Source organism: Coregonus lavaretus (assembly GCF_964263955.1).
Source record: "Coregonus lavaretus genome assembly, chromosome: 29".
In the NCBI taxonomy this organism is placed as follows: Eukaryota; Metazoa; Chordata; class Actinopteri; order Salmoniformes; family Salmonidae; genus Coregonus; species Coregonus lavaretus.
In genome coordinates, this window is record NC_140016.1 from 11,496,139 (window position 1) to 11,523,501 (window position 27,363).

General features: G+C 43.5%; 3 protein-coding genes and 1 pseudogene across 4 annotated transcripts in view; 2 read left to right on the forward strand and 2 right to left on the reverse strand.

The window, feature by feature from the left end:
- Positions 1-4,777, forward strand: part of LOC311104814 (PDZ and LIM domain protein 3-like) — a 10,247-nt pseudogene extending 5,470 nt beyond the window's left edge. The window contains exons 2-8 of the transcript in view: positions 144-295; positions 1,352-1,435; positions 2,113-2,180; positions 2,390-2,608; positions 2,909-3,036; positions 3,138-3,249; positions 4,229-4,777. The product of the transcript in view is annotated as a PDZ and LIM domain protein 3-like (transcript). The remainder of the gene's footprint in view (positions 1-143; positions 296-1,351; positions 1,436-2,112; positions 2,181-2,389; positions 2,609-2,908; positions 3,037-3,137; positions 3,250-4,228) is intronic.
- Positions 4,778-5,169: 392 nt separating this feature from the next.
- cfap96 (cilia and flagella associated protein 96) lies at positions 5,170-7,537 on the reverse strand (the record flags this gene model as incomplete). The annotated part of the gene is made up of 7 exons (XM_084146842.1): positions 5,170-5,224; positions 5,316-5,488; positions 5,591-5,770; positions 5,925-6,000; positions 6,179-6,316; positions 7,046-7,268; positions 7,438-7,537. 7 exons carry the CDS (start codon positions 7,535-7,537, stop codon positions 5,170-5,172), a joined length of 945 nt encoding a protein of 314 aa, XP_084002968.1.
- Positions 7,538-8,746: 1,209 nt separating this feature from the next.
- Positions 8,747-13,388, forward strand: lrp2bp (LRP2 binding protein; the record flags this gene model as incomplete). The annotated part of the gene is given in 9 exon segments (XM_084147001.1): positions 8,747-8,858; positions 10,828-10,934; positions 11,111-11,224; positions 11,537-11,679; positions 11,777-11,830; positions 11,832-11,880; positions 11,996-12,219; positions 12,922-13,087; positions 13,323-13,388. Coding segments are annotated over 9 exon segments (1,035 nt in total).
- Positions 13,389-13,748: 360 nt separating this feature from the next.
- Positions 13,749-27,363, reverse strand: part of snx25 (sorting nexin 25) — a 53,940-nt gene continuing 40,325 nt past the window's right edge. The window contains exons 12-19 of the mRNA XM_084146604.1: positions 22,562-22,702; positions 22,126-22,239; positions 21,362-21,523; positions 19,393-19,510; positions 18,337-18,403; positions 16,470-16,651; positions 15,267-15,367; positions 13,749-14,749 (exon numbers count right to left, since the gene is read on the reverse strand). Coding sequence (XP_084002730.1) covers positions 14,684-14,749; positions 15,267-15,367; positions 16,470-16,651; positions 18,337-18,403; positions 19,393-19,510; positions 21,362-21,523; positions 22,126-22,239; positions 22,562-22,702 — 951 coding nt within the window. The 3' untranslated portion in view covers positions 13,749-14,683. The remainder of the gene's footprint in view (positions 14,750-15,266; positions 15,368-16,469; positions 16,652-18,336; positions 18,404-19,392; positions 19,511-21,361; positions 21,524-22,125; positions 22,240-22,561; positions 22,703-27,363) is intronic.

Sequence of the window (27,363 nt, forward strand, 5' to 3'; positions counted from 1 at the left end):
GACTGCTATTCCCACTCTGGATGTAGCTATTATGTTGAAACAGCCAGTGTACTGTAATGTCTACCAACCACTGTGCTTCCAGGAAACTTCTCCCACACATTTCTGTTAGAACTGTTCAAACTAAAGTGGTGCTTGGTCTCTAGGTGACGCCTGGCAGCAAAGCCTCACTGGCTACCTGTGCCCCGGTGACATCATCCTGGCCATAGAGGGTGTGAGTACAGAGTGCATGACTCACAGGCGAGGCCCAGAACAAGATCAAAGACCCTGCCTCCCAGCTCGGCCTCAAGATTGAGAGGTAGGTGAGCAAGCAGAATGACTGGTGTCCCAAATGGCACCCTATTTCCTTTGTAGTGCACTACGTTGGGCCCAGGTCAAAATAGGGCCCTGGTCAAAAGTAGAGCACTATATAGGAATGGGGTGCCATTTGGGATTAAACCCTGGTAATAAGATGGTAACACAAGTACAAGGACACAGGCATCTATGCTTAACTTTTATTTACAGTAGTGTACACATGAAAGATAGATACACACCACACGATGTTGAACACTAGCAGTTATGACATTTTCTTCCTTTCAAGCTTTTTTATTAGGATCCCCATTAGCAGACGCCAATGGAGACAGCTAGTCTTATTGGGATCCCACATATAACGAAAAATACATTACAGACAGAAGACTTTATAATTTACATACATTTAAAAAGAAAAAGATGAACATGCAGTGTGTGTGTGTGCGTCTATCAGTTACACACATGTCAGTACATACACACAACAAGCTAACAGAAATAAAAAGCAAATCAAATCACATTTGATTTGTCACATACGGGTGTAGACTTTACCGTGAAATGATTGCTTACAAGCCCTTCCCAACGATGCAGAGTGGCTGAGCTATGGTGACCTTGTTAGGCCTTTATGAGTGGTTGCCGTGCGCACAGCGCTCAGTCAAAATGCCAGGGGCTGCATTCCATCTCTTTGATTCATAACCTCATGAAACTGTATGAGAGTCTCGAGTGGGTCAGAGATGCTCGAGCCGCTGATGTAAATACGAGTGCAGCAAGGTCATGGTTGGGCCAAAATGCTAAGCAGCCTGCCTGTCTGGCTAAGGTTGATCTTAATTTATTATTTAATGGATGGAGGAAGGAAGGAAGAAGGAAGGAAGGAAGGAAGGAAGGAAGGAAGGAAGGAAGGAAGGAAGGAGGAAGGAAGGAAGGAAGGAAGGAAGGAAGGAAGGAAGGAAGGAAGGAAGGAAGGAAGGAAGGAAGGAAGGAAGGAAGGAAGGAAGGAAGGAAGGAAGGAAGGAAGGCTGCTGTACATCTGGGCTTGACTGATAGTGGACTCTCTCTCTCTATGTTGCAGGCCTGAGACCAAACTGTGGTCACCCCAAGTCACAGAGGATGGGAAAGCAAACCCATTCAAGCTCAATTAGAGGCAGAACAGCAAGTAAGTAGTCTAAGACATAAATGGTTTAGGTTAAGGACTGCATTCCGATTCAGATAAGTCCCTCTACTGGTGTTTGTGTGGTTGTGTCCAGTACAGCATAGCTTGTATTCAATTCAATTTAATTCAATTGTCCCTTTCGGGGTTATAGCGTTCTTCAGACACATACATTATAGCTTGTATAGCTTGGACCACTGCATGCAGTGTGTGGACAGTATATCTTGTATATCTGTGTGTACAGTATAGCTTGTATGGCTGCATGCAGTGTGTGTCTCTGTCTGGCTCCACATGTAGGAGTTGAAACCTATCGGTACAGTCACAACCGACGCGCCCAGCCCTTCATGGCTGCGGCCACCATAGACAACGGACGCCAGGTGGTGAGTTCCTCCTACAACACCCCCATAGGCCTCTACTCCTCAGGCAACATCCAGGATGCCCTGCACGGACAGCTCCCAGGCCTTGTTCACAATAAGCATGAGGGGTGAGTAAGAGCCCGCCTGGTCCGGACCCCCTTCCTGATGCCTGTGGACCCCACCTCTCCCTCCTCCACCTGGTGTAACTCACCCTGCCTCTCCTGCTTCTCCTCTCCTCCCTGGCTGCTCCTCTCTCCTCTCTCACTCTATAACCTCAGAGCGCCTCTCTAACTCCTCTTCTGCCTCACCCTCTTCTGTCTTTTACAGGACCTGGGCTACTTCGAACACAAGTTTAATGTCAGGCCAAAGCTCTTCTTACCTGCAGGCCAAAGCAGGTCACTAGTTTCAACATCTCCCTACTGATGCAGTAATACCGTAGTCCGTTTTATTCAGTCACAGATTAAATGATCTCATACTTACTGATTGGAATATTTCTATATAGCTGCTATAACTCATCTTCATCTTTTCTATTCTTTGCTGTGTTGTTCTGTCTCTTCTTCCTTGCCCCACCTCTGGCTTTGCTATCACTGACCTCCGCCCTCAGCGAGTGCCCTCCTCCGCAAGGCCTGATGGGAAATGGCCATCAGACAGTGGTCACCCTCTTCCCCCCTGACCCTCCTCTGTCTGCTAACCCCGGCACAGACCAACCCCTGGCCCCCAGTGCTCAGTATAACTCCCCTATTAACCTGCACTCTGAGGCCAACGTCTCGGCCGCTCAGCAGCTGGCTCAGATCACCTCACTAGAGGAACAGGTCCATTTAAGGTAATCATAGGTATGTGTGTGTGTGTGTGTGTGTGTGTGTGTGTGTGTGTGTGTGTGTGTGTGTGTGTGTGTGTGTGTGTGTGTGTGTGTGTGTGTGTGTGTGTGTGTGTGTGTGTGTGTGTGTGTGTGTGTGTGTGTGTGTGTGGTGTGTGTGTGTGTGTGTGTTTGCTATTCCTTAGTTACAAATGGAACCACCTCTGCTTACATTTCCAGAAAATTATATTATGGTGAAAGCCAGAGGATTTCCAGAAAAAGGTACCATATGGTAAAATTCTATCTCCTCTCCCTCTTGCATCCTAGTGGTAAGACACTGTCCTCCATCAAGGAGTCTCATGTGTACCGGATGCTCCAGGATGACCAGGAGAGGCCACATGAACCACGTCAGTCAGGCTCCTTTAAGGCTCTGCAGGAACACGTGGAGACTGATGGTGAGATAAATCCAAGCACACAGGTTGGGTAGAAACAGATTACATGTAACGGGGATTGACACTTTCACACAGCAGTAAACAAATGTTTTGTGCGTTAATAGGAGTAAAGCCATTGATTACTAGGAGTGTCAGAGCTCCAGTGACAAGGCCTCCTCCACCGGCGGGATCGCTACAGAAACTACCCCTCTGTGACAAGTGTGGAAACGGCATAGTGTGAGTACCCACTACCCAGACTGACTGATAGGAAATAAGGTACTGGAGTGTCATGGTGCTGCCCTCTCCCAATGACCCGTCTGATCCTGCCCCCGCCCAATGACCCGTCTGATCCTACCCTCTCTCAATGACCTGTCTGATCCTACCCTCTTCATGTTCCGGATAATGACTAAGGCAAAAAGAATGTATTAATAAACCACTAAGGACCTCCACTAAATTATACACATGTGAACAGGAAGGTAATGAGAAACCATGGCAGGAATGTTTTTGCGGCAAGGAAACACAAGATGACAGTGTCAACCTTGCCAAATCTGTCCTCTCTCATCTTTTGGTTTTGGGGGATGAAAGTAAGAAGTACATGAAATGATTGAGTAAGAGAATATACCTGCCTCAGATACTTTTGATGTGGTGGGGCACATCTGCTGTTGGATAAGACCAAGGTCTAAGTGGGGTATGATTAGCGCTATGATGGTTTTGGATCCATAAATCTATCTGGATGGCAAAGTATAACATCCTGCCTAGGCTAATTGCGCAAAGTGCATAATAACAATAATTTTGAGCATTGGGAGGAAGTGTCTGGTAGACAAGATTAGGCAAAGTAAGACAGTAATCTCTCTTGTCCCCTGCTCCCCTGCTCCCAAAGTAAGACAGTCAAATCTCTCTTGTCCCCTGCTCCCAAAGTAAGACATTTAACTCTCTCTTGTCCCCTGCTCCCAAAGTAAGACAGTCAACTCTCTCTTGTCCCCTGCTCCCAAAGTAAGACAGTTAACTCTCTCTTGTCCCCTGCTCCCAAAGTAAGACAGTTAACTCTCTCTTGTCCCCTGCTCCCAAAGTAAGACAGTTAACTCTCTCTTGTCCCCTGCTCCCAAAGTAAGACAGTTAACTCTCTCTTGTCCCCTGCTCCCAAAGTAAGACAGTTAACTCTCTCTTGTCCCCTGCTCCCAAAGTAAGACAGTCAACTCTCTCTTGTCCCCTGCAGAGGCACAGTGGTGAAGGCCAGAGATAAGTTCCGCCACCCTGGATGTTTTGTGTGCTCCGACTGCAAAGTCAACCTGAAGCAGAGGGGCTACTTCTTTGTGGAGGGGCAGCTGTACTGCGAGACCCATGCCCGCGCCCGGACGATACCTCCAGAGGGACATGATGTCATCACCGTTTACCCCACGGCTTGAGACCCGTGGACCGGGACATGCACAGACCTGTCCAACTGGAGCAAGAACTGAACTGTCCCCATCTCATACAGAATATTTCAGGACAAAATACATTATATATGGTTCCACAAGCTGCACAGTGGATAAGTCATACTACAGTGGCGTTTATAAACTTAACAGATGAACAGATCATATCAATACCTGTGGACATTATGATGCAATTGGGAATTTGCTTATCACTTCCAAAAATGCAACCATTTATCTTTTTTAAAAGGAATAGGTTTGTTATGCCTTGTGAATACCAACTGTGCCTTGTGATTTAAAGGTTTTCTGAATATGTTACCATTGGTAATACAAAAATAATACAAATGTATTATCTTATTTGTGTCATGTCATCTATTATTACCACCACATGATATTGATGCTCAAGATAGTCTTCGTTAAACTAGTCAGCATTAAACTACACTGTAAAAGTTCAATCAGTCAACAAAAAGCGAATCAGAATTTCAAAGCATGCCTTTAATACGTCAATAAAGTCCAACAGGAGCCGGTTGTCTATTTGTTAGGAGTTTCCATGGAGACTCATAAATCATTCAGTGCAGGTCAGGCATCATGGTGGGGCTTCCAGCTTACACACTCAACAGGACAGCACCATTTCTTAGTGTTATACTGGATTTTTCAAAAACTTAAAATGTCAATGTGAAAGATAATTAAAATATATTGATATTTGAACAACATAATTCAGTACAACCTCAGATAGCAAGTTTTCACATCAGTATGCCATCACAGATGGTATATTCATGGTGTAGTTTGCAGAGTGCACTGCCCTGAAAAACCAAAGACCCAAACAGTCAAACACAGTGGCCTAAAACTATTATTCTGTCTGAGAGGATATGGATGGCCGAAATGGAGTCTCACCTGTTCACATTAACATTGATGATGCTCTTCACAGGGGTGCTCTTTGGCCCGGGAGATGGGTGGAATACCTTTCCTTCCTTATTCACGGTCACAGACTTGGATCTCCGGGTGATGTAGGGGTCAGCAGAGTGAGACGGGTAAATGTCAAACGTACCTGCTTTCATGCCGCCGATCTAAAACAGAGAAAATCTCCTCATAAAATCTCCTCATAATACACACACACTTGTAATAATAAATCATAAGGTCTGTTGTCTGTCTCCTCTCTGCACTTTCACCCTTTTGTTTGGTGAGCTGGGTTTGAAGGGAACCACAAATCTCTTCCTCTCCTCCAATCTCTTCAGAGGCGGCAGAGGCTTGTCCAGTTTGTACGGGTTGTTGTCGAAACATTCCTTTGGGTGGAGGTTCAAGTGGAAAGCACCACCTTTCAGCATAGCTTTATGGCTTACTGCGTCTTTCTGGAAAAACATACATTCCCCTGTATAGTTAGAGAACGCATGTACCTCTGGATATAAATTATTATCTTGGACACTGTTTCAACCATAGAATTACATATAGAACATTGAATAGGATCTCTGTGTTTTCAACACCACTATTCTCCAGGCCGCACACCTTCAACATCTCATTCGCTCTGTCATAGGGGTCCGAGGAGTAAGGGTCAACTTTGGACAGGGTGACATTCGGATAGCTATGGGACAAAAGGATTCATCACTATCCATGCATGAAAACATAATACTGTCCTGTTAAGTACAGTGAAACAACACAATGGTTGCATCCCAAATGGTCCCTTAATCCCTACATAGTGCACTATATAGGAAATAGGGTGCCATTTGGGACACATCCCATCATCTACAGACATACTGAACCTGTATCCACTTCCCCTCTTGGGCGGGTTGGTAAGGATGTTCTTGCCTGGTGGTTTGCACGGCTTCCTGGGGACCTTCATAGGACTCATGGACTGGATGGGACCACTCAGAGTTCCGTAGTAGCTGCCAACCCCTGACCTTGAATAATGGGAGCAAGCCAAGTTCTGGCATCAATCGCTGCATGCCACTGTGCAAGCAGACTGTCTGAGAAATGCAGTATAGTTTGTTCAGGTCTAATTTAATTGGGCCCCAGTCATTTCCATGGTGTCAGCTCTCTGGCTGTGTGGCTGGTCCCTGGTTCCCGGCCTGTGTCCCAAATGGCACACTATTACCTATATAGAACACTACTTTTGACCAGGGACCACAGGGCTCTACTACCCATTGGGCTCTGGTCAAAAGTATAGCACTATGTAGGGAATAGGGTGTCATTTGGGCCACAGTCCTGGTCTCTGAGTTGATTAGGGCCAAACAGAAACAATATGTTTCTCTGAATGGTAGAGGAATACAGAACGCCTTACGCAGCTGGGGAACAAACTGCATGACGGAATGGAAACGGAGCTCTGGAGGTCCTTCTCATCTGCTGATTCAAATTAAGCCTGTAACCATGTCAACCTCAACTATTTCACATAAATTACATAGTCTGTTTTGGTCAGGGAGATCCATTCTTTATTTGCTTTCATCTTAAAGTCTCTTAACGTAATCAAGATCATCACCAAAACAAGGGGCTCATGTCTATGGGCTGGCATTATGCACCATCTGTTCTAAAGCAGCCTTTTAAAGTCTTGTTAAGCCTAAACCTCAAGTAGATGTGTGCTCTTCCATTAACCATATGATCTGTGAATTATTATTTTTGAACTCATGGCTTACGGTTTCTTCTCTCCATTGCTGGGGAGGAAGGCGCTACCTACGTTCTTCTTGGACTGCTGACTCCTGTATTGCCGGGCGAGCCTCACAGGGTCTGTGAGGGCTTCTCTCTCAAAGACCCGCTTAAAGTGAGTGTCAAAGTAGCCCACTTGTAACCCTGACCTCTTCTTGGTGGCCCCACCAGTTAGTAGCTGTTTACCCTTCTGAGCAGACTCATTGCAAGGACCTTAAAGGGTAAGTGAAATGGGATTAAAGTTACATTTTTTTACCATAAATATTACAGTCAACTATCTCATCCTGCCTTACTTGTCTGTATAGACTTCAATAGTGTGAAATATCTATAATCTAATTGAAATCCCTTGTCCACTGTCATTACCTAGACATGGTGTACTTACGGGGAATAAAAGGGGTGTATTTGTCCCCAATGGAGATGTATCCCATTTCCTTGAAGACTCCAATCTTCTCCATATCTGACTTCCCTCCTTCTGGGGGCATCTTTAGGGAATAACAGTGAGCACAACCACCAAAGACTATTCAATGTAATTGCTACCGTTGTAAAGCAAATGTTGACCATTTGTATTATCTTCAATTGTTATACTGGGATTATTTTCTCAACCCTTGATGAACTCTCCGCGGTTTATCTATCATGGGATGACACCGTTGAAAATTCCATAATAATAATCCAACAATAGATACTCTTTAGTAAATAACTAAACTTTAAAATACCGTAGTATTTTAAAATATAAATCTACCTTTAATTCGCTGGTCTTCGATCTGCAGATTGGTTTATGAAATTATGAATTGTTCTCGTTCCTGTATCTGTGTACAATGTGTTACCTTGGCGTCCGTTGTGCACAAACGGGAGAGAGGAGGGGTTGTAGCTATCGTCTTTGCGCAGAATATACGGATTATATCTAGCCATGTAGCCTTTTTACTTGACAGTAAAATAAAAATATAATTTACATTTTCACTTTGCATATGGCAATATTAAAACATCCCGTTTGAGGTTGAGGGGTATCTCTCTAAACTCTAACTCTGAATACTTCTCCCTGCAACGGTAACTCACACACTGCACAATCACCTGTTTTACCATGGTAATAGAATTTAATCTGAAACAAGAGTAAATCAGTTATTTCTCAATTTGTTTGTCTCACTTGCAAAAAAAAATTGAGTTTCCAACTAAACATGAACGGAATTACAACATAGCCTAGGCTTAATTTGGAAATGTACCAGGGGTCACACAGTTTCAGCAACAACAAAAAATATGGGCAATCGGTTATTTTATTATCAATGTTTATTGATAGGCCGAAATGGCAAAGTATCAATCCATTCTAATAATCCAATAGGCGAATATTATAACAGGCCTAATCAAACGTTGTGTTGTGATAATAATAATTGTCATTGTTACTGTTAGCACATACTAGTCGCACACATCTACACACAACAATAGAGTAATGTGATTTACTGAACGCACAGTATTTGCATCACAGTATTTGTTTAGTAGTTGCTTAGTAACAGATTATATTGTGTGGTTGCAAAAAGCACACTGTAGACTTTATGCACACAAAATGAACAAACTGCGTGAAAGGTAAGTCAGAAAAAACGATCAATTTGGGTTCTTATTTTATGTTTTAAAGCGTAGGTGTATCCTGCCAAACAGATTGTAAAAATCTAGCGATGTATTGCAGGCTCTGAGGCAAGGGTATGAAGTCGGATTATAAAACCGAAGCTCCAAAGAAACACAGCTCAGCAAAGGTGTTTAGCGCCATCACGGATGTCTACCGAGATGAAGGGGTGAACCCGACTTCACACCAAGGTATTCAGCACGGGCTAAAACAAACAGTCAATTTAGATTTGGAAAGGTTCATGACCTCAGATCAGCTATTATAATGACGCACCACTGCTGTTGTTGTTGAGATGAGTAAGGGAATGGAAGGAAAACCATGGAAAATATTAACGTTTGTAGAGGCAATTGGACACAACAAGGTTTTGAGGCGGTGAATGGCCAGTTGGCTGCGACCTCTCTCATGGCTTTCCAAAATCGTATTGCTGTCGACATGCTCCTGGCTGAAAAAGGAGGAGTATGTGCTATGTTTGGTGAACAATGTTGTACCTTTATTCCCAACAATACAGCCACAGATGGCAGCTTGACTGTCGCCCTGGAAGGGTTACGAACTCTTAATGGCAAAATGAAGAGCCACTCAGGGGTGGACACTTCAATGTGGGACTCTTGGATGGATGCGTTTGGTAAATATAAAACGCTTGTTTCTTCTATACTTGTATCCATCTCTGTTTTTGCTGCAATTCTAGTGCTTTGTGGATGCTGTTGCATTCCATGCATACGGACGCTGACAACCAGGATTATAACCACCGCTATTGATCCACATCCTGCAGATAACGGTCAGATGTTTCCTTTGCTTGCTATTGACGATGCTGACCAAGGATATCTGGATGATGAATAGCATTTAAGCTTTTTGTCACGTCTCTTGTGAGACGTGAAGAGGGGGAATGTAAAACTTTATCTTCTGATAAAGTTTTCCCTATTTTGCCAATTGCAGCATTTAAGCTTTCTGTCACGTCTCTTGTGAGACGTGAAGAGGGGGAATGTAAAACTTTATCCTCTGATAAAGTTTTCCCTATTTTGCCAATTGCAGCGTTTAAGCTTTTTGTCACGTCTCTTGTGAGACGTGAAGAGGGGGAATGTAAAACTTTATCTTCTGATAAAGTTTTCCCTATTTTGCCAATTACACTGTTAGCTTGTGTCACGTCTTAAGTTTTCCTTCTTTACTGTTACTTGGTCACGTCTCTGGGGAGACGTGAAGAGAAGGGTTTGTCGTAGTAAATATATAATGTTATAGCTTGGTCTGACTAAAATCTTGTGCATAACCCATCTTGTGTTGGGCCTTTGGATTTAATACAATGCACAAAGACTTCTATCTTGTCGGCCTTATCAGCAGGTGGCTATGGACAACACCCACTCCATAGGTCTCTCAGTTCTCCCAAACTCACGAGTTATTGCTCTGAGGACATACACACACACACCCCCACACACACACACACATACACACACACACACACACACACATCATCATTGTTAAACATACACACATACACACACACACACATACACACACATACACACACACACACATACACACACACTCACACACACACACACATACACACACGCACACACACACACACACACACATCATCATTGTTAAGCACACACACACAAAAAACCCCTTCTCTTAGGCTGAACATCTGAAGACAGAGAACCCGACTCAGAGCCAATGCAATGGAAGTGACCTCGACCAACTCATCAGGACCAATCAGAAGATCAGAACTACTAGAATCAACCTACTTTATTTTATTGTATAAAATGTCAGCACACAATGTTTAGGGGCGCGCTCTCAGATATCTCCCTACGAGATTGACGAACGGGTCCGTGCACGCTATTTACAGATATCTTTACCTCTGAATAAACTGCCTTATATTATACAATCATCCACCTTGTCCGAAAGTCTCTACTTGGTCTCCGTTCTCCAGTAAACTTGTGATCATCAACAAGATCCAACTTTAATCGACCTGCAGTAGAATTGAAATCACTCAACACATATAAAGAATAAGTTAATTTCCCACAGTCTTTGGTTTCCTTCTATTCTGTAAAATATTCACTTTGTTTGCCTCAGATCCACAACAGTCTGGAAAAATGGGCGCTGGTTAAAAGTAATGCACAGAAACACACAACCTGCCAGTTGAACCACATGCTTTGTTCTCCTCAGAGAGCCTTGCCGCTCTGGTGGAGAGGGCTGAGAGGCTGCTGGAGGGCAGAGCTGAAGGGGGAGACAAGCAGGCCATTTTCCTGCTGGGACAGCTGTACTATTATGAGGTAACAGCTCTCACATTCATATATCATATGCCCACATTCTGGACAAAGAAATGTAGTTAGCCTGATATAATGGAGCCATGTGAGAGCCATTTCAGTAGTGCAGAAATACCAGTGAGGTATACTGATCTTGAGCGATGATGCCCTGGTTTTCTGACTGTACTCTACTGCTGGGCCAGGGGCGCTATGCGGAGGCAGAGAGAAGCTTTGACGGCATTAAGGACAACGACCCCAGAGCCCTCTTCCAGCTAGCTGTCATGTATTATGATGGCCTGGGCACTGCTAAGGATCATGTGAGTCAGGGTATTGATAGTGTTGTGCATTCTTCCTTGTTTGGTTTGCTGCGTTTCCGCCTCATATTAAATGACAATGGGTAACTGAAGAACCCCATGGAGCATTTCTAAAAACTGCTCGCTGTCACGCCTGCTACTATCATGTTATAAATCCAAACTACTGTATATCTACCAAACATACCTCATGTTGAGTAGTCTCCCTAGGCAGAAGGGTTGCCTTCCACAATGTAACCTGTTTGTTGCATTGGTCTGGGGTTTCTGAGACTACATGTTGAGTAGCCTGAGTCTGACGTGTGTTGTACTCTGCTCCAGCCCAGGGCAGTGGACTACATGAGGAGAGTAGTCCAGTGGAACAGCCCAGAGGCAGGCTCTATCAGATACACTGCTCTGTATCACATTGGCATAGCCTACCTGGAGGGCTATGGGGTCCAGCAATCCAATACAGAGGCAGAAAGGTCAGCAGAAACACACACACACTCAATGTTTGAGAGGTTTGCCAACTCCTGGAGAACTGTTGTGGTAGTGACCGTGTTTAATGTTTTCCTCACCCAGTAACTGGCTCCTTGCTGCTGATGAGGGAAACCCCAAAGCCTGTGTAAAAGCTCAGTTCACTGGGTATGTTCTACTCTAGACCTGAGACACATGACCTTAAAAGGGTATGATGGGTTTACTGTACCCATGAGATGTTTCACCTTGATCAATAATTCAGTATTCTATTTTAACTATTCCCTTTCATAACTCTGTTTCCCCAGTGTGCACCCTATGCCCCAGGCGTTCTTCTGGCACTCAGAGGCCTGTGGCAATGGCAGTCTGGAGTCCCAGGGTGCACTGGGGATCATGTACTTGTATGGTCAGGGCATCCAGCAGGACCCCAAGGCTGCCATGGAGTGCCTGAAGGAAGCGGCTGAGCGGGGGAGTGTGTACGCCCAGGCCTACCTGTCTGCCTACTACTACCACAGGAAGCTCTACTCCAGAGCAGCAGGCCTTGCCAAAAGGTACTGTCATAGCTGATACAGTATATTCCCTGTTCTGTCCACACGTTGATTATCCACCTTTGTAGAAGTGGTGTCAATCCACCACAATAATCACACGAATAAGTGTGTCTTTTTCAATCAATCTTCTTTTCAGACACGTTTTATAGTATCCTAACCAACAGCAATTTGATTTCCCTTTGAACCACATCCATCATGCCGTTGCTGGTAAAGTACCCCGTAGAGTGCCAGTCCCATCAGAGTTGTTCCAACAAGCAGTAAGACAGAGTCCTTGGAAGCAGTGGTTGTGTTGTTCATGTGGGTATGAGAGACGAGACACAGCCCGCAAAATACCACGGCAGTCTTTTTAGTTTCGTTGTAATTGAAAATTAAAATGAGGTGGAGAAAAGGCAGTTAAATACTTAAAACACTAACCATCTTCAGAATACTAAAGATGTGATAAATATGTATGGTTTGTTAGAAGTCAGAGGTATAAAAAAAAAAAAAAGAGATGCTGTGGCTAAAGCTAACCTACTACCCTCTATTTCCACAAGGAAAATGATTGAAGCAGTTATTAAATTGTAGACTAATTCTGCGGTGTGACACCTCAATGGAAAAATATATATTCCGATGTAAAATGTCAACCAACGGAGTGTATTTAAAGAAAAGTATTATTTGTATGCCAAAAGAAGTTGACGTTATCATCTTCCCACAATGAAAATGTAGAATTTCCAATTACGATGACATCGCTGCCATCGCCAGGGTCACTGACTGCCTGCCTGAATACGTCACTAAGGGCGTGGCCATTGCTCTTTTCTACTACGCCCGCTGTCTGGAACTGGGAAAGGGGGTTCCTCAGAGCAAGGAACAGGCCTGGCAATACTTCACTAAGGTGGGCACACACACACATTCAAATGTATGTAACTTATAAAGTCTTGTCTGTAAAATATTTTTCGTTATGTGTCGGACCCCAGTAAGACTAGCTGTCGCCATTGGCTAATGGGGATCCTAATAAATCAAATCAAATTCTGCTTGACCCTTTTGCCTGAAATAACGTAAGTATCAGTGAAGGCCAATTAAGATTTTCTCTCCATTCTCATCCTGGAAACTGGATTCTCTTTGACTAGGCTGCTCTGCTAAACACAGAAGTATGCAAGGACCTCCAGATGGACATCATCTTCAGCAGAATGTAGCAATCCACCATCATGACCCTAGTTAAGGAGTCCACATAGCAGTCTCCTCCGTTGCTTTGAGATGACCTGAGTAAATAACATCAGACCTGAATGCTTTGTGTTCAGTGTGCGGGTTTGGTATTGATAAGAGTATGTTGATTGTGTGCCCAGTGTAAATGAAGAAGTGTAAGAACTGTTAAATACCTATAGACTCCACACATTAGAACGGTGTTACCGGTACTACTCTGCATGAACCGGCGGTCCTTGAATTCAGATACAATTTGTAGCATCCAAATTCAGATGGTTCCAATCATTCATACAATTATGAGGAGCTTACATTGACAAAGAATTTGCCTAAAAAATATTAGCTAACAAGTCATACATTTTTCTTTTGCAATTTATTGCTTATAAATGCTCTAAACATTTTTTGGGTAAAAATAAAATCTAACAATAAGTCACAAATAAAATTGTCACAATGACTTTACATGACATATTGCACAATGAAGCCGTTCTACAATGAACATAATGTAACATATTGGTGGGGAATGTATTTGAGGTCAGTATGCAGCTTGTTTCTTCTATATATGAGCACAACACTCATCATTTCACAACTATTCACATTTTGGATCCAAAACAAAGTAATCAATCAATAGCCTGGCTTTCGGCAACAGACCTTGGCAGTGGGACTGATTTGTCATTTTCAGCTACTGGAAAAAAATTAAATAAACATGTAAGGTAGTAACAGGAACAGAAGCTTGTCTCCCTAGTTTGAGCACTACATAATCAAATGCATTCAGATAAAGGTAGGGCAGAATAACAGAAAAGACATCATCCATTCAGCTTCATCTCATCGTTTAGCATACCATGCTGGAACATTATAGTACCTCTGTGTTGATGTTACATTTGTCTTCATGATCTATCTGTTGAGTTAAAATTAAAAAATCAAGTTTGAACAAAAGATAATACATAATCCTTCAACGAGTGTCTCTCCCCTGAAAACCAAGACAACTAAAGCCATGTTGATCTCCAGGAGCACCTCCATTTCCTTCACTGAGTGTGTGTGTGTGTTAGGCTGAGGCCCCAAATGGCACCCTATTCCCAACAGTGCACTAATTTATGCCCTCTGGTCAAAAGTAGTACACTATATTAATGGCACCCTATTCCCAATCGTGCACTACTTTATGCCCGCTGGTCAAAAGTAGTACACTATACTAATGGCACCCTATTCCCTTTGAGGGAGGGAATAGAATGCCATTAGGGTTCTGCTCCACATTAACCACACTATCCTGTGTTGCATACGTATGGGCCTCGCCCCATCAGATTTGGTCCGTCTCCACGTTGAGTTCTGGACACAGCTCTTTGAGGATCATCTCCATCAGAACCTGAAACAGGGGCAGAGGAAACGTGTCAGGAGGCGATTAAACAATACCTCTCTTCAGCCTGGACTCCAATGAAAGAGTGTTCTGTGCACTTCGTTCCTATGCTTGCATGTATGAGAATGACTGACTCATCCGGTGAGGGAGACCCTCTTATGATGATGTCTTTGACCCACTGATACCTTCCCCTATTAGATGGAATGAGGCAACCACAGAATGAAATAGAACATGTAATATATATGTATCTCTATGGAGGCAACTTCACAGAGTATTCCACACAAATAACTTTATTGACATAGAGCAAATGGGAATACTTTTGGAATGTACACATACCCTTTCAAACCCATTCTCCCTCTCTTTGTGTGGTCTGACCTGCCAGTAATGAGATGCTGTTCTGAACTGAGCCACTAGGTGGCTGAGTTACATGTGTTTGTGAAATTCCCAACAGAATCGGGGTGGTGGCTCTTTCAAACAGCACGTTTTAGCATCCTTAGCCATTTCACAGATGGTGAGGTGAACTTACATAAAGTAGATGCTTGTTGGCATTGGCCTCCTGAAGTGCGTTGAAGATCTTGATGATCCCATACCTGGCATTCTGCTGTCCCACCAGGTTCTGTAGTGCATCTGAAAAGACAGTTAACACGCTGTATGTGGTTGTGCTACCTATCTTAGTCGAATGACCTGACTAAATCACCATGGATAAGAGCGCCTGCTAAATTACCAAAATTGTAAATGTAAAAATGTCCACATTCAGAGATCTAGCCACAGATACTAGTCACGCCTAGGTGCAACATGTCTGCAAAAATATCAAATAGGGGGTGCTTAAATTTGTCCTGTTTCACACATGTACCAGTTTGTAGCCTGCACAGTGTGTGGTACAATATACAGGAAACTGCCAAAATAAAGGAAACACTTGAGTAAATGAGGGATACAAAGTATATTGAAAGCAGCGTTTTCCACCACCATCAACAAAACACCAAATTACGGAATTTCTCATGGAAGGATGGTGTCGCATCCCTCCAATAGAGTTCCAGACACTTGTAGAATCTATGCCAAGGTGCCTTGAAGCTGTTCTGGCCCGTGGTGGCCCAATGGCTTGTTAAGATACTTTATGTTGGGGTTTCCTTTATTTTGGCAGTTACAGGTAGCTAAGTATTTTTGTGTTATTTATTTTACCCAGTCTGTTTTGCTCATCTTTATCAATAATCCAATTGAAGCAGAAACTTTTGTTTCAAGACCAATGCCAGACTCTCTCTCCCCCCCCCTCCTTCAGGACTGCCCACACGATTTGTACCTCTGCAAATGTATTAAGACATTTATTTGAAGAAAAAGGTCTGACTGAAACATTGATAATAGATGTGCAGAGATGACACCAGTATGGCAGGAAGGAAGACCTATCTGGGATATTGTCTAGCAGCTTCTGTTGTGGGGAGACCTACCTGGGATATTGTCTAGCAGCTTCTGTTGTGGGGAGACCTACCTGGGATATTGTCTAGCAGCTTCTGTTGTGGGGAGACCTACCTGGGATATTGTCTAGCAGCTTCTGTTGTGGGGAGACCTACCTGGGATATTGTCTAGCAGCTTCTGTTGTGGGGAGACCTACCTGGGATATTGTCTAGCAGCTTCTGTTGTGGGGAGACCTACCTGGGATATTGTCTAGCAGCTTCTGTTGTGGGGAGACCTACCTGGGATATTGTCTAGCAGCTTCTGTTGTGGGGAGACCTACCTGGGATATTGTCTAGCAGCTTCTGTTGTGCCCGCTCCTTGGTCTCCCGACGTTCAGTGTCAGACCGAGCCTTGATTTGGGGGGCCAGTTTTCCGTTGGGCCAGAAGGTGTCGCGGAAAATGTTGATGTAGCAAACAATCATCTGCTCACTGAAGATCCAGTTGACAGTGTCTCGAATCTGCCTGAGGGGGTAGGAGAGGGAGGGAGGGTTCTGACGATAGCCTCTGCATTACAGTAATAGCTTTCTATTCCCAACTGAAGATAGCTACTTCACCCATGTTCAGAGCACGGCCACAACAACCCATTGCAGTGCATATCCGGAACACCCAGTCTGATAGATGTGGTAAGCGTAACCCTAGTTGTGCAGTTTGACTTGTTAAATAAGCTAAACGATCTAAACCAGAGGGGTATCACAGAGAGATGGAGATTGATCCAAGAGTCTACAAACGCCTTGCATCAGTGTGTGAAACGTGGCAGGGTCAGAGTCTGGGGTAGCGTCCCCAATGGCACACTATTCCCTACATAGGGCGGCAGGTAGCCTAGCGGTTAGAGAGTTGGGGTCAGTAGCTGAAAGGTTTCTAGTTCGAATCCCCAAGCCAACAAGGTGAACAATCTGCTGATGTGCCCTTGAGCAAGGCCCTTAAACCTAACTCCAGGGTCACCGTTGATAATGGCAGACCCTGGCTGTGACCTTACTCTCCAAGGGTGTCTCAGGGGGAGTTGGGATATGCAAAAAAAACATTTACAATTCACACATGCATATAACATGACAAATATAAAATCCCCCACCTAATTATTATTATTACAACTTTTGACTAGAGCCCTATGGGTGAATAGGGTGAAAAGAGTGAATCGAGTGCCATTTGGGACACAGCCTGGGAGTGTCTACGCACCATTAGAGACGTGGGTTAGGGTGCAGGATAACAGGATAAGACGATAACAGAACAGAATAAGATGATAACAGAATAAGACAAAAACACAACAGAATAACAGAAGACGATAACAGGATAAGACGATAACAGAACAGAATAAGATGATAACAGAATAAGACAAAAACACAACAGAATAACAGAAGACAATGACAGAATAATAGGATAAGACGATAACAGAATAACAAAATAAGACAACAGGATAACACAATAACAGAATAAGACAATAACAGAATAAGACAAAAACAGAATAACCTAACAGGATAACAGAATAAGACAATAACAGAATAACATAACAGGATAACAGAATAAGACAACTGGATAACAGAATAAGACAACAGAATAAGATAATAACAGCATAAGACAAGAGAATAACAGGATAAGACAATAACAGAATATGACAACAGAATAAGACAACAGAATAAGACCATAACAGAATAAGACAATAACAGGATAAGACAAAAACAGAAGACAACAGGATAACACAATAACAGGATAACAGAAGACAACAGGATAACAGAATAAGACAATAACAGAACAGGATAATAAAACAACAATAAGACAATGACAGGATAACAGAATAAGACAATAGCAGGATAAGACAATAACAGGATAACAACATAAGACAATAACATAATAAAACAATAACATAATAAGACAATAACAGGATGAGACAATAACAGAACAGAATAAGACGATAACAGAATAACAGAGCCCTGCCTGTCCTCTGATGAGATCACTCCCAGACATGTCACTCACTAACTGATCTCTCTCGCTCAACAGATAGCTGGAGTGTTTAAGTACAACACCACTCGCTGTCATATAAACCTCAACTTAGCCTGTTCCCAGATATGTGTGTGCTCCTTGCTTCACAAACTGGCAGGGAATAAGAGCAGAAATCTGATTTGAAATGTTCGTAAAGAGAGAGTGATGCTTACTTGTTTATGGTCCTTCCAAACGTGACTTGAACTAGTGCAATTAGAGTTTTTCGTACCCATTTGAACACTGAGAATAAAGGAAGACAAACAATATCACATTAGAGTGCCCAGTGGTGGAAAAAGTACTCAATTGTCATACTTGAGTAAAAGTAAAGATACCTTAACAGAAAATGACTCAAGTAAAAGTTACACAGTAAAATACTACTTGAGTAAAAGTCTAAAAGTATCTGGTTTTAAATGTACTTAAGTACAGTGGTAGAAAAAGTACTCAATTGTCATCATTGAGTAAAAGTACAAAGTAAAAACTATACATCAAATTCCTTATATTAAGCAAACCAGACGGCACGATATACTTATTATTTTTAATTACGGACAGACAGGTGCACACTCCAACACTCAGATATAATTTACAAACACAGTATTTGTGTTTCGTGAGTCTGCTAGATCAGAGGCAGTAGGGATGACAAAGCATTATATTGATAGGTGCCATAATTCTGTCCTGCTTGAGCATTCTAAATGTAACGAGTACTTTTAGGTGTCAGGGAAAAAGTATAGAGTAAAAAATACATTATGTTCTTCAGGAATGTAGTGGAGTAAAAGTAGTCAAAAATATTAATAGTAAAGTAAAGTACAGATACCCCAAAAAACTACTTAAGTAGTACTTAAAAGTATTTTTACTTAAGTACTTTACACCACTGAGAGTGCCAGACTGCTAGCAAGAGGTGACTGGACTAAATAACAGATCCATTAACAAAGTTAGAGTTCCAAGGCTAGTTTCCAATAACTACAAACTAGGATATAATCTATTCATTTCAAAATTGCTTTGGGCAATTCATTTGATTTAAAGAACACTGACATAACTCCTCATAATATACACAAACCACACACTCAGTCTACCGAGGTGAACATGACAGTGAAGTGTCTCTCTCAAATGGCACCCTATTGCTTTTATAGTGCACTGCTTTTGACCAGGGCCCTCTCAAAAGTAGTGCACTATAAAGGGAATAGGGTGCCATTTGGGATGTATTCATAGCGTAGTGTAGAGGTTCCACTCACTTCCTCGGAGCTCAAAGATCTCTCCTATGAGCATGAAGCAGGGTTCAGCCAGGGCATCTTTCTTCCCATCAGCCTCGTCTCCATAGTCAGATAGGTCACTGTCATCCTCCGCCTCCTCCTGGTGGGGAAAAGGGAGTTTGTGAGAGAGAGACTAAATGTAGCTCAGTTGGTAGAGCATGGCGCTTGCAACACCAGGGTTGTGGGTTCGTTTCCCACGGGGGGCCAGTATGAAAATGTATGCACTCACTAACTGTAAGTCGCTCTGGATAAGAGTGTCTGCTAAATGACTAAAATGTAAAATGTAAATGGGTACAGTGTCTTGCAAAAGTATTCATCCCCCTTGGCGTTTTTCCTATTTTGTTGCATTACATCCTATAATTTAAATGGATTTTTATTTGGATTTCATGTAATGGACATACACAAAATAGTCCAAATTGGTGAAGTGAAAAAAATAACTTGCCTCAAAAAATTCGAACAAATAAATAACGGAAAAGTGGTGCGTGCATATGTATTCACCCCCTTTGCTATGAAGCCCCTAAATAAGATCTGGTGCAACCAATTATCTTCAGAAGTCACATAATTAGTTAAATAAAGTCCACCTGTGTCCAATCTAAGTGTGACATGATCTCAGTATATATGCACCTGTTCTGAAAGGCTCCAGAGTCTGCAACACCACTAAGCAAGGGGCACCACCAAGCAAGTGGCACCATGAAGACCAAGGAGCTCTCCAAACAGGTCAAGGACAAAGTTGTGGAGAAGTACAGATCAGGGTTGGGTTATAAAAAAAATATCAAAAACTTTGAACATCCCACGGAGCGCCATTAAATCCATTATTAAAAAATTGAAAGAATATGGCACCACAACAAACCTGCCAAGAGAGGGCCGCCCACCAAAACTCACAGACCAGGCAAGGAGGGCATTAATCAGAGTGGCAACAAAGAGACCAAAGATAACCTTGAAGGAGCTGCAAAGCTCCACAGCGGAGATTGGAGTATCTGTCCATAGGACCACTTTAAGCTGTACACTCCACAGAGCTGGGCTTTACGGAAGAGTGGCCAGAAAAAAGCAATTGCTTAAAGAAAAGAATAAGCAAACACGTTTGGCATTCGCAAAAAGGCATGTGGGAGACTCCCCAAACATATGGAAGAAGGTACTCTGGTCAGATGAGACTAAAATTGAGCTTTTTGGCCATCAAGGAAAACGCCATGTCTGGCGCAAACCCAACACCTCTCATCACCCTGAGAACACCATCCCCACAGTGAAGCATGGTGGTGGCAGCATCATGCTGTGGGGATGTTTTTCATCGGCAGGGACTGGGAAACTGGTCAGAATTTAACGAATGATGGATGGCGCTAAATACAGGGAAATTCTTGAGGGAAACCTGTTTCAGTCTTCCAGAGATTTGAGACTGGGACAGAGGTTCACCTTCCAGCAGGACAATGACCCTAAGTATACTGCTAAAGCCCAGACCTCAATCCAATTGCGAATCTGTGGTATGACAAAGATTGCTGTACACCAGCGGAACTCATCCAACTTGAAGGAGCTGGAGCAGTTTTGCCTTGAAGAATGGGCAAAAATCCCAGTGGCTAGATGTGCCAAGCATATAGAGACATACCCCAAGAGACTTGCAGCTGTAATTACTGCAAAAGGTGAATAGTTACACACGTTCAAGTTTTGTTTTTTTGTCTTATTTCTTGTTTGTTTCACCCCAAAAAATATTTTGCATCTTCAAAGTGGTAGGCATGTTGTGTAAATCAAATAATACAAACCCCCCAAAAAATCCATTTTAATTCCAGGTTGTAAGGCAACAAAATAGGAAAAATGCCAAGGGGGGTGAATACTTTTGCAAGCCACTGTATGTACTTGAGAGTACGTTTGTGAACGCCTATATGAATGTACTGTATATGTGTGTTAGTCCCACCACCCCAGCCAGCCAGCCAGGTCTCCTGATGTGATGGTGCAAACTAACCTCTGTGTGTGAGAAGAAGTCTCCAGACAGTCTCTCCAGGAAGGAGGCCAGGGAGAAGGAGGTCTTCTTGTGGATGTCGATGACCTTCAGGTGCTCTGGGGAGGGGCTGAGGAAGGCATAGAGCGCCTCACTCTGACACATCCGCTCGTCTGTCAGCATTTTCTATACATGGTGGAGAAAACAGCTGCACGTTAGACTGGTTGTGTCCCAAATGGCACAATATCCCATAGGGCCCTGGTCAAAGGTAGTGCACTATATATTGGGAATAGGGTGCCATTTGAGACAGTCAATGCTAATAACATTGGAACCTGACTACTGCAAATCAATGAGGCAAACAAACAAAATCATAATTCTCATCATTGTAAAGCCTTTCCATCATCACCACCATCATAACTAACATTGTTGTTAAGGCATCTAAAGAATGTGCTCAACTTCCTCTTCAACTTAGTCATTCATTCTCATCTCATTGGCCAGTCTCCCGACATAGAAAGAGCCTAGCTTGAAATCCTGACTGCCAACTGAGAACCGCAGGAACGACCCGTTCCAATAATACATACATTTCCTGTCAGACAATACTGAAAGAGGAAACAAACTACCTGATCTCCCAATGGTAGCTCTATGTGACATCATCAACTCTGATGACATCTCCTGTTCTGAAAAACTATGCCCTTAGGAGAAATGCCTTCCACATAAACAATACACTGATTTCAGTGATGGTTTCACTATGATTTGTGGTTGAACTGTGTTGGCAGAGAGTGACTTACTTGTAAAAATGTGTTGAGCTGGTTTTTGGACTTTTCAAGGAATTTTTGGTCAATTGACTTGAATGGCAGTTTACTGACGGAGGGAAGCTGGACTTTTTTCAAGGTAGGGAAACACTGAATAAAGAATATAAAATGAAAGAGGAGAGAGAGAGAGAGAGAGAGAATAAGAGGGGTTATGTTTCAGTCTTCAAGTCTTGTTTGTAGCACCTCATGATATGCAGTGGCATGGTGACTCACTCCATCTCCACGGCAACTGGCATGTGGAAGCATTATTAGGGTGATTATCAGATGGCAGGCAGTGATATTTGAAACAAACGGCTGTGACGCAGCAGCGCAGGACTGTGGTAATTAAAAGGCTGTTGTTGGGGGGCAGACAGAGGGTGAGTCAGAGAGACTAGCTAGACAGGCAGTAGCACTAGCATGGAGAATCCTTTACCTCAGTCAGTTTTCGGTGCAGGGCCTGGAATTCTATGAGCTTCCTGGTGATGCTCCAGCGGCTGTTCTTAGAGTCGTCTCCCTCCAAAAGGCTCACTGAGACGCAGTAGCACGGCATCTGCTCTCCGTTCTCCTCTACTGCCTGGTGGGGGATAGGGGGCACAGTAGGAATCATTTTCCTTTATTTCACAGCAAATAATGAGTTGTGGACACAGAGTCACAACATGGTCAGAGAGTATGGTCAATGGTTACAGTAGTGTGAGACCAAGTGGTCAGAGAGTATGGTCAATGGTTACAGTAGTGTGAGACCAAGTGGTCAGAGAGTATGGTCAATGGTTACAGTAGTGTGAGACCAAGTGGTCAGAGAGTATGGTCAATGGTTACAGTAGTGTGAGAGCAAGGTGTAGTGATGGGAGAATTTTTTTATAAATATCGCAATATTATTTTTAGTCAAATTATCGATTTAAAAAATATATACATAAAGTGAATTCGGAAAGTATTCAGACCCCTTCCCTTATTCCACATTTTGTTACGTTACAGCCTTATTCTAAAATTTATTAAATTATTTATTTACGTCAATCTACACACAATACCCCATAATGACAAAGTGAAAACAGGTTTAGAATTATTTGCAAATGTATTAACAATATAAACTGAAATATCTTATTTACATAAGTATTCAGACCCTTTGCTATGAGACTCAAAATTGAGCTCAGGTGCATCCTGCTTCCATTTATCATCCTTGAGATGTTTCTACAACTTGATTGGAGTCCACCTGTTGTAAATTCAATTGATTGGACATAATTCGGAAAGGCACACACCTGTCCCACAGTTGACAGTGCATGTCAAAGCAAAAACCAATCCATGAGGTCGAAGGAATTGTCTGTAGAGCTCCGAGACAGGATTGAGTCAAGGCACAGTTCTGGGGAAAGGTACCAAAATATTTCTGCAGCATTGAAGGTCCCCAAGAACACCGTGGCCTCCATCATTCTTAAATTTACATTTTAGTCATTTAGCAGACGCTCTTATCCAGAGCGACTTACAGTTAGTGAATGCATATGTTTTATTTTTTTCATATACCGGTATATAAAAAAAAAATCATACTGGCCCCCCGTGGGAAACGAACCCACATCCCTGCCGGCCAAACCCTACCCTACCTTGGACGACGCTGGACCAATTGTGCGCCGCCCATGGGACTCCCGGTTGCGACAGAGCCTGGACTCTAACCAGGATCTCTAGTGGCACATCTAGCACTGCGATGCAGTGCCTTAGACCACTGCGCCACTCAGGAGTCAATGGAATACGTTTTAAACCACCAAGACTCTTCCTAGAGCTGGCCACCCGGCCAAACGGAGCAATCGGGGGAGAAGGGCCTTGGTCAGGGAGGTGACAAAGAACCTGATTGTCGCTCTGACAGAGCTCCAGAGTTCCTCTGTTGAGATGGGAGAACATTCCAGAAGGACACATTTTTTTTGTTGCTTTGTCATTATGGTGTATTGTATGTAGATTGAGGTGGAAAAAACAAATGTAGTCAATTTTAGAATGACAAAGCAAAAACGTGTTTCTAGAAAAAATAACAGATATCACATTTACATAGGTATTCAGACCCTTTACTCAGTACTTGGTTGAAGCACCTTTGGTAGTGATTACAGCCTCAAGTCTTCTTGGGTATGACGCTACAAGCTTGGCACACCTGTATTTGGGGAGTTTCTCCCATTCTTCCCTGCAGATCCTCTCAAGCTCTGTCAGGTTAGATGAGGAGCATCGCCGCACAGCTATTTTCAGGTCTCTCCAGAGATGTTCGATCGGGTTCAAGTCCGGGCTCTGGCTGGGCCACTCAAGGACATTCAGAGACTTGTCCCGAAGCCATTTCTGCATTGTCTTGCTGTGTGCTTAGGGTCGTTGTCCTGTTGGAAGGTGAATCTTCGCCCCAGTCTGAGGTCCTGAGCGCTCTGGAGCAGGTTTTCATCAAGGATCTCTCTGTACTTTGCTCCGTTCATCTTTCCCTCAGTGGCGATTTTAGCATGTAAATCTCGGTGGGGCAAACAATATTTTTTCCTCGATCCTGACTAGTCTCCCAGTCCCTGCCGCTGAAAAACATCCCCACAGCATGATGCTGCCACCACCATGCTTCACCGTAGGAATGCTTCCAGGTTTCCTCCAGACGTGATGCTTGGCATTCAGGCCAAAGAGTTCAATCTTGGTTTCATCAGACCAGAGAATCTTGTTTCATATGTTCTGAGAGTACTTTAGGTGCCTTTTGGCAAACTCCAAGCGGGCTGTCATGTGCCTTTTACTTAAGAGTGGCTTCCGTCTGGCCACTCTACCATTAAGGCCGGATTGGTGGAGTGCTGCAGAGACGGTTGTCCTTCTGGAAGCTTCTCCCATCTCCACAGAGGAACTCTGGAGCTCTGTCAGTGACCATCTGGTTCTTGGTCACCTCCCTGATCAAGGTCATTCTCCCCAGATTGCTCAGTTTGGCAGGGCGGCCAGCTCTAGGAAGATCCTTGGTGGTTCCAAACTTCTTCCATTTAAGAATGATGGAGGCCACTGTGTTCTTGGGGACCTTCAATTCCGCAGACATTTTTTGCTACCCTGTGCCTCGACACAATCCTGTCTCGGAGCTCTACGGACAATTCCTTCGACCTCATGGCTTGGTTTTTGCTCTGACATGCACTGCCAACTGTGGGACCTGTGCGCACTGAGTGCGCATGTGATATTGGTCCGTATAAACCGGATTCAACCTGGATATAGACGGTCCGTGAATCGGAGTATGCAAACGTGAGTAGATTACCTTGAAAACCACGATCGGACATCTTGGACACAGTCTCCAGTTCTTATTATACCTCAGTGGTCTGAATTGACTGTGTGTGTGTGTGTGTGTGTGTGTGTGTGTGTGTGGGGGGGGGGTTAATTTATTTTCTTTCACCTTTAGTTAACCAGGTAAGCCAGTTGAGAACAAGTTCTCATTTACAACTGCGACCTGGCCAAGATAAAGCAAAGCAGTGCGATAAACAAAACATACAGTTGGGGTAAAACAAAACATAAAGTCAAAAATACGACAGAAAATATATATATATACAGTGTGTGCAAATGTAGCAAATTATGGAGGTAAGGCAATAGTGCAAAATAATTACAATGTCAAAAATGTTATAAATTGATTTGCATTTTAAAATGAGGGAAATAAGTATTTGACCCCCTCTCAATCAGAAAGATTTCTGGCTCCCAGGTGTCTTTTATACAGGTAACGAGCTGAGATTAGGAGCACACTCTTAAAGGGAGTGCTCCTAATCTCAACTTGTTACCTGTATAAAAGACACCTGTCCACAGAAGCAATCAATTAATCAGATTCCAAACTCTCCACCATGGCCAAGACCAAAGAGCTCTCAAATGATGTCAGGGACAAGATTGTAGACCTACACAAGGCTGGAATGGGCTACAAGACCAAGCAGCTTAGTAAGAAGGTGACAACAGTTGGTGCGATTACTCGCAAATGGAAGATACACAAAAGAACTGTCAATCTCCCTCGGCCTGGGGCTCCATGCAAGATCTCACCTCGTGGAGTTGCAATGATCATGAGAACGGTGAGGAATCAGCCCTGAACTACACGGGAGGATCTTGGGACCATAGTCACCAAGAAAACAATTGGTAACACACTACGCCGTGAAGGACTGAAATCCTGCAGCGCCCGCAATGTCCCCCTGCTCAAGAAAGCACATATTCAGGCCCTTCTGAAGTTTGCCAATGAACATCTGAATGATTCAGAGGAGAACTGGGTGAAAGTGTTGTGGTCAGATGAGACCAAAATCGAGCTCTTTGGCATCAACTCAACTCGCCGTGTTTGGAGGAGGAATGCTGCCTATGACCCCAAGAACACCATCCCCACCGTCAAACATGGAGGTGGAAACATTATGCTTTGGGGGTGTTTTTCTGCTAAGGGGACAGGACAACTTCACCGCATCAAAAGGGAAGATGGACGGGGCCATGTACCGTCAAATCTTGGGTGAGAACCTCCTTCCCTCAGCCAGGGCATTGAAAATGGGTCATGGATGGGTATTCCAGCATGACAATGACTCAAAACACACGGCCAAGGCAACAAAGGAGTGGCTCAAGAAGAAGCACAATAAGGTCCTGGAGTGGCCTAGCCAGTCTCCAGACCTCAATCCCATAGAAAATCTGTGGAGGGAGCTGAAGGTTTGAGTTGCCAAACATCAGCCTCGAAACCTTAATGACTTGGAGAAGATCTGCAAAGTAGTGGGACAAAATCCCTCCTGAGATATGTGCAAACCTGGTGGCCAACTACAAGAAACGTCTGACCTCTGTGATTGCCAACAAGGGTTCTGCCACCAAGTACTAAATTATGTTTTGTAGAGGAGTCAAATACTTATTTCCCTCATTAAAATGCAAATCAATTTATAACATTTTTGACATGCGTTTTTCTGGATTTTCTTTGTTGTTATTCTGTCTCTCACTGTTCAAATCAACCTACCATTAAAATTATAGACTGATCATGTCTTTGTCAGTGGGCAAACGTACAAAATCAGCAGGGGATCAAATACTTTTTTCCCTCACTGTATGTCTATAGTGTATACTATGTAGGCAGCTGATATGAGTCACAAGGGAAACTAGGCATCTGCCAACCCGCCACCACTATCAGATTAGAGCCGTAAGGGAGACTAGGCCTCTGCCACCACTATCAGATTAGAGCCGTAAGGGAGACTAGGCCTCTGCCACCACTATCAGATTAGAGCCGTAAGGGAGGAGACTAGGCCTCTGCCACCACTATCAGATTAGAGCCGTAAG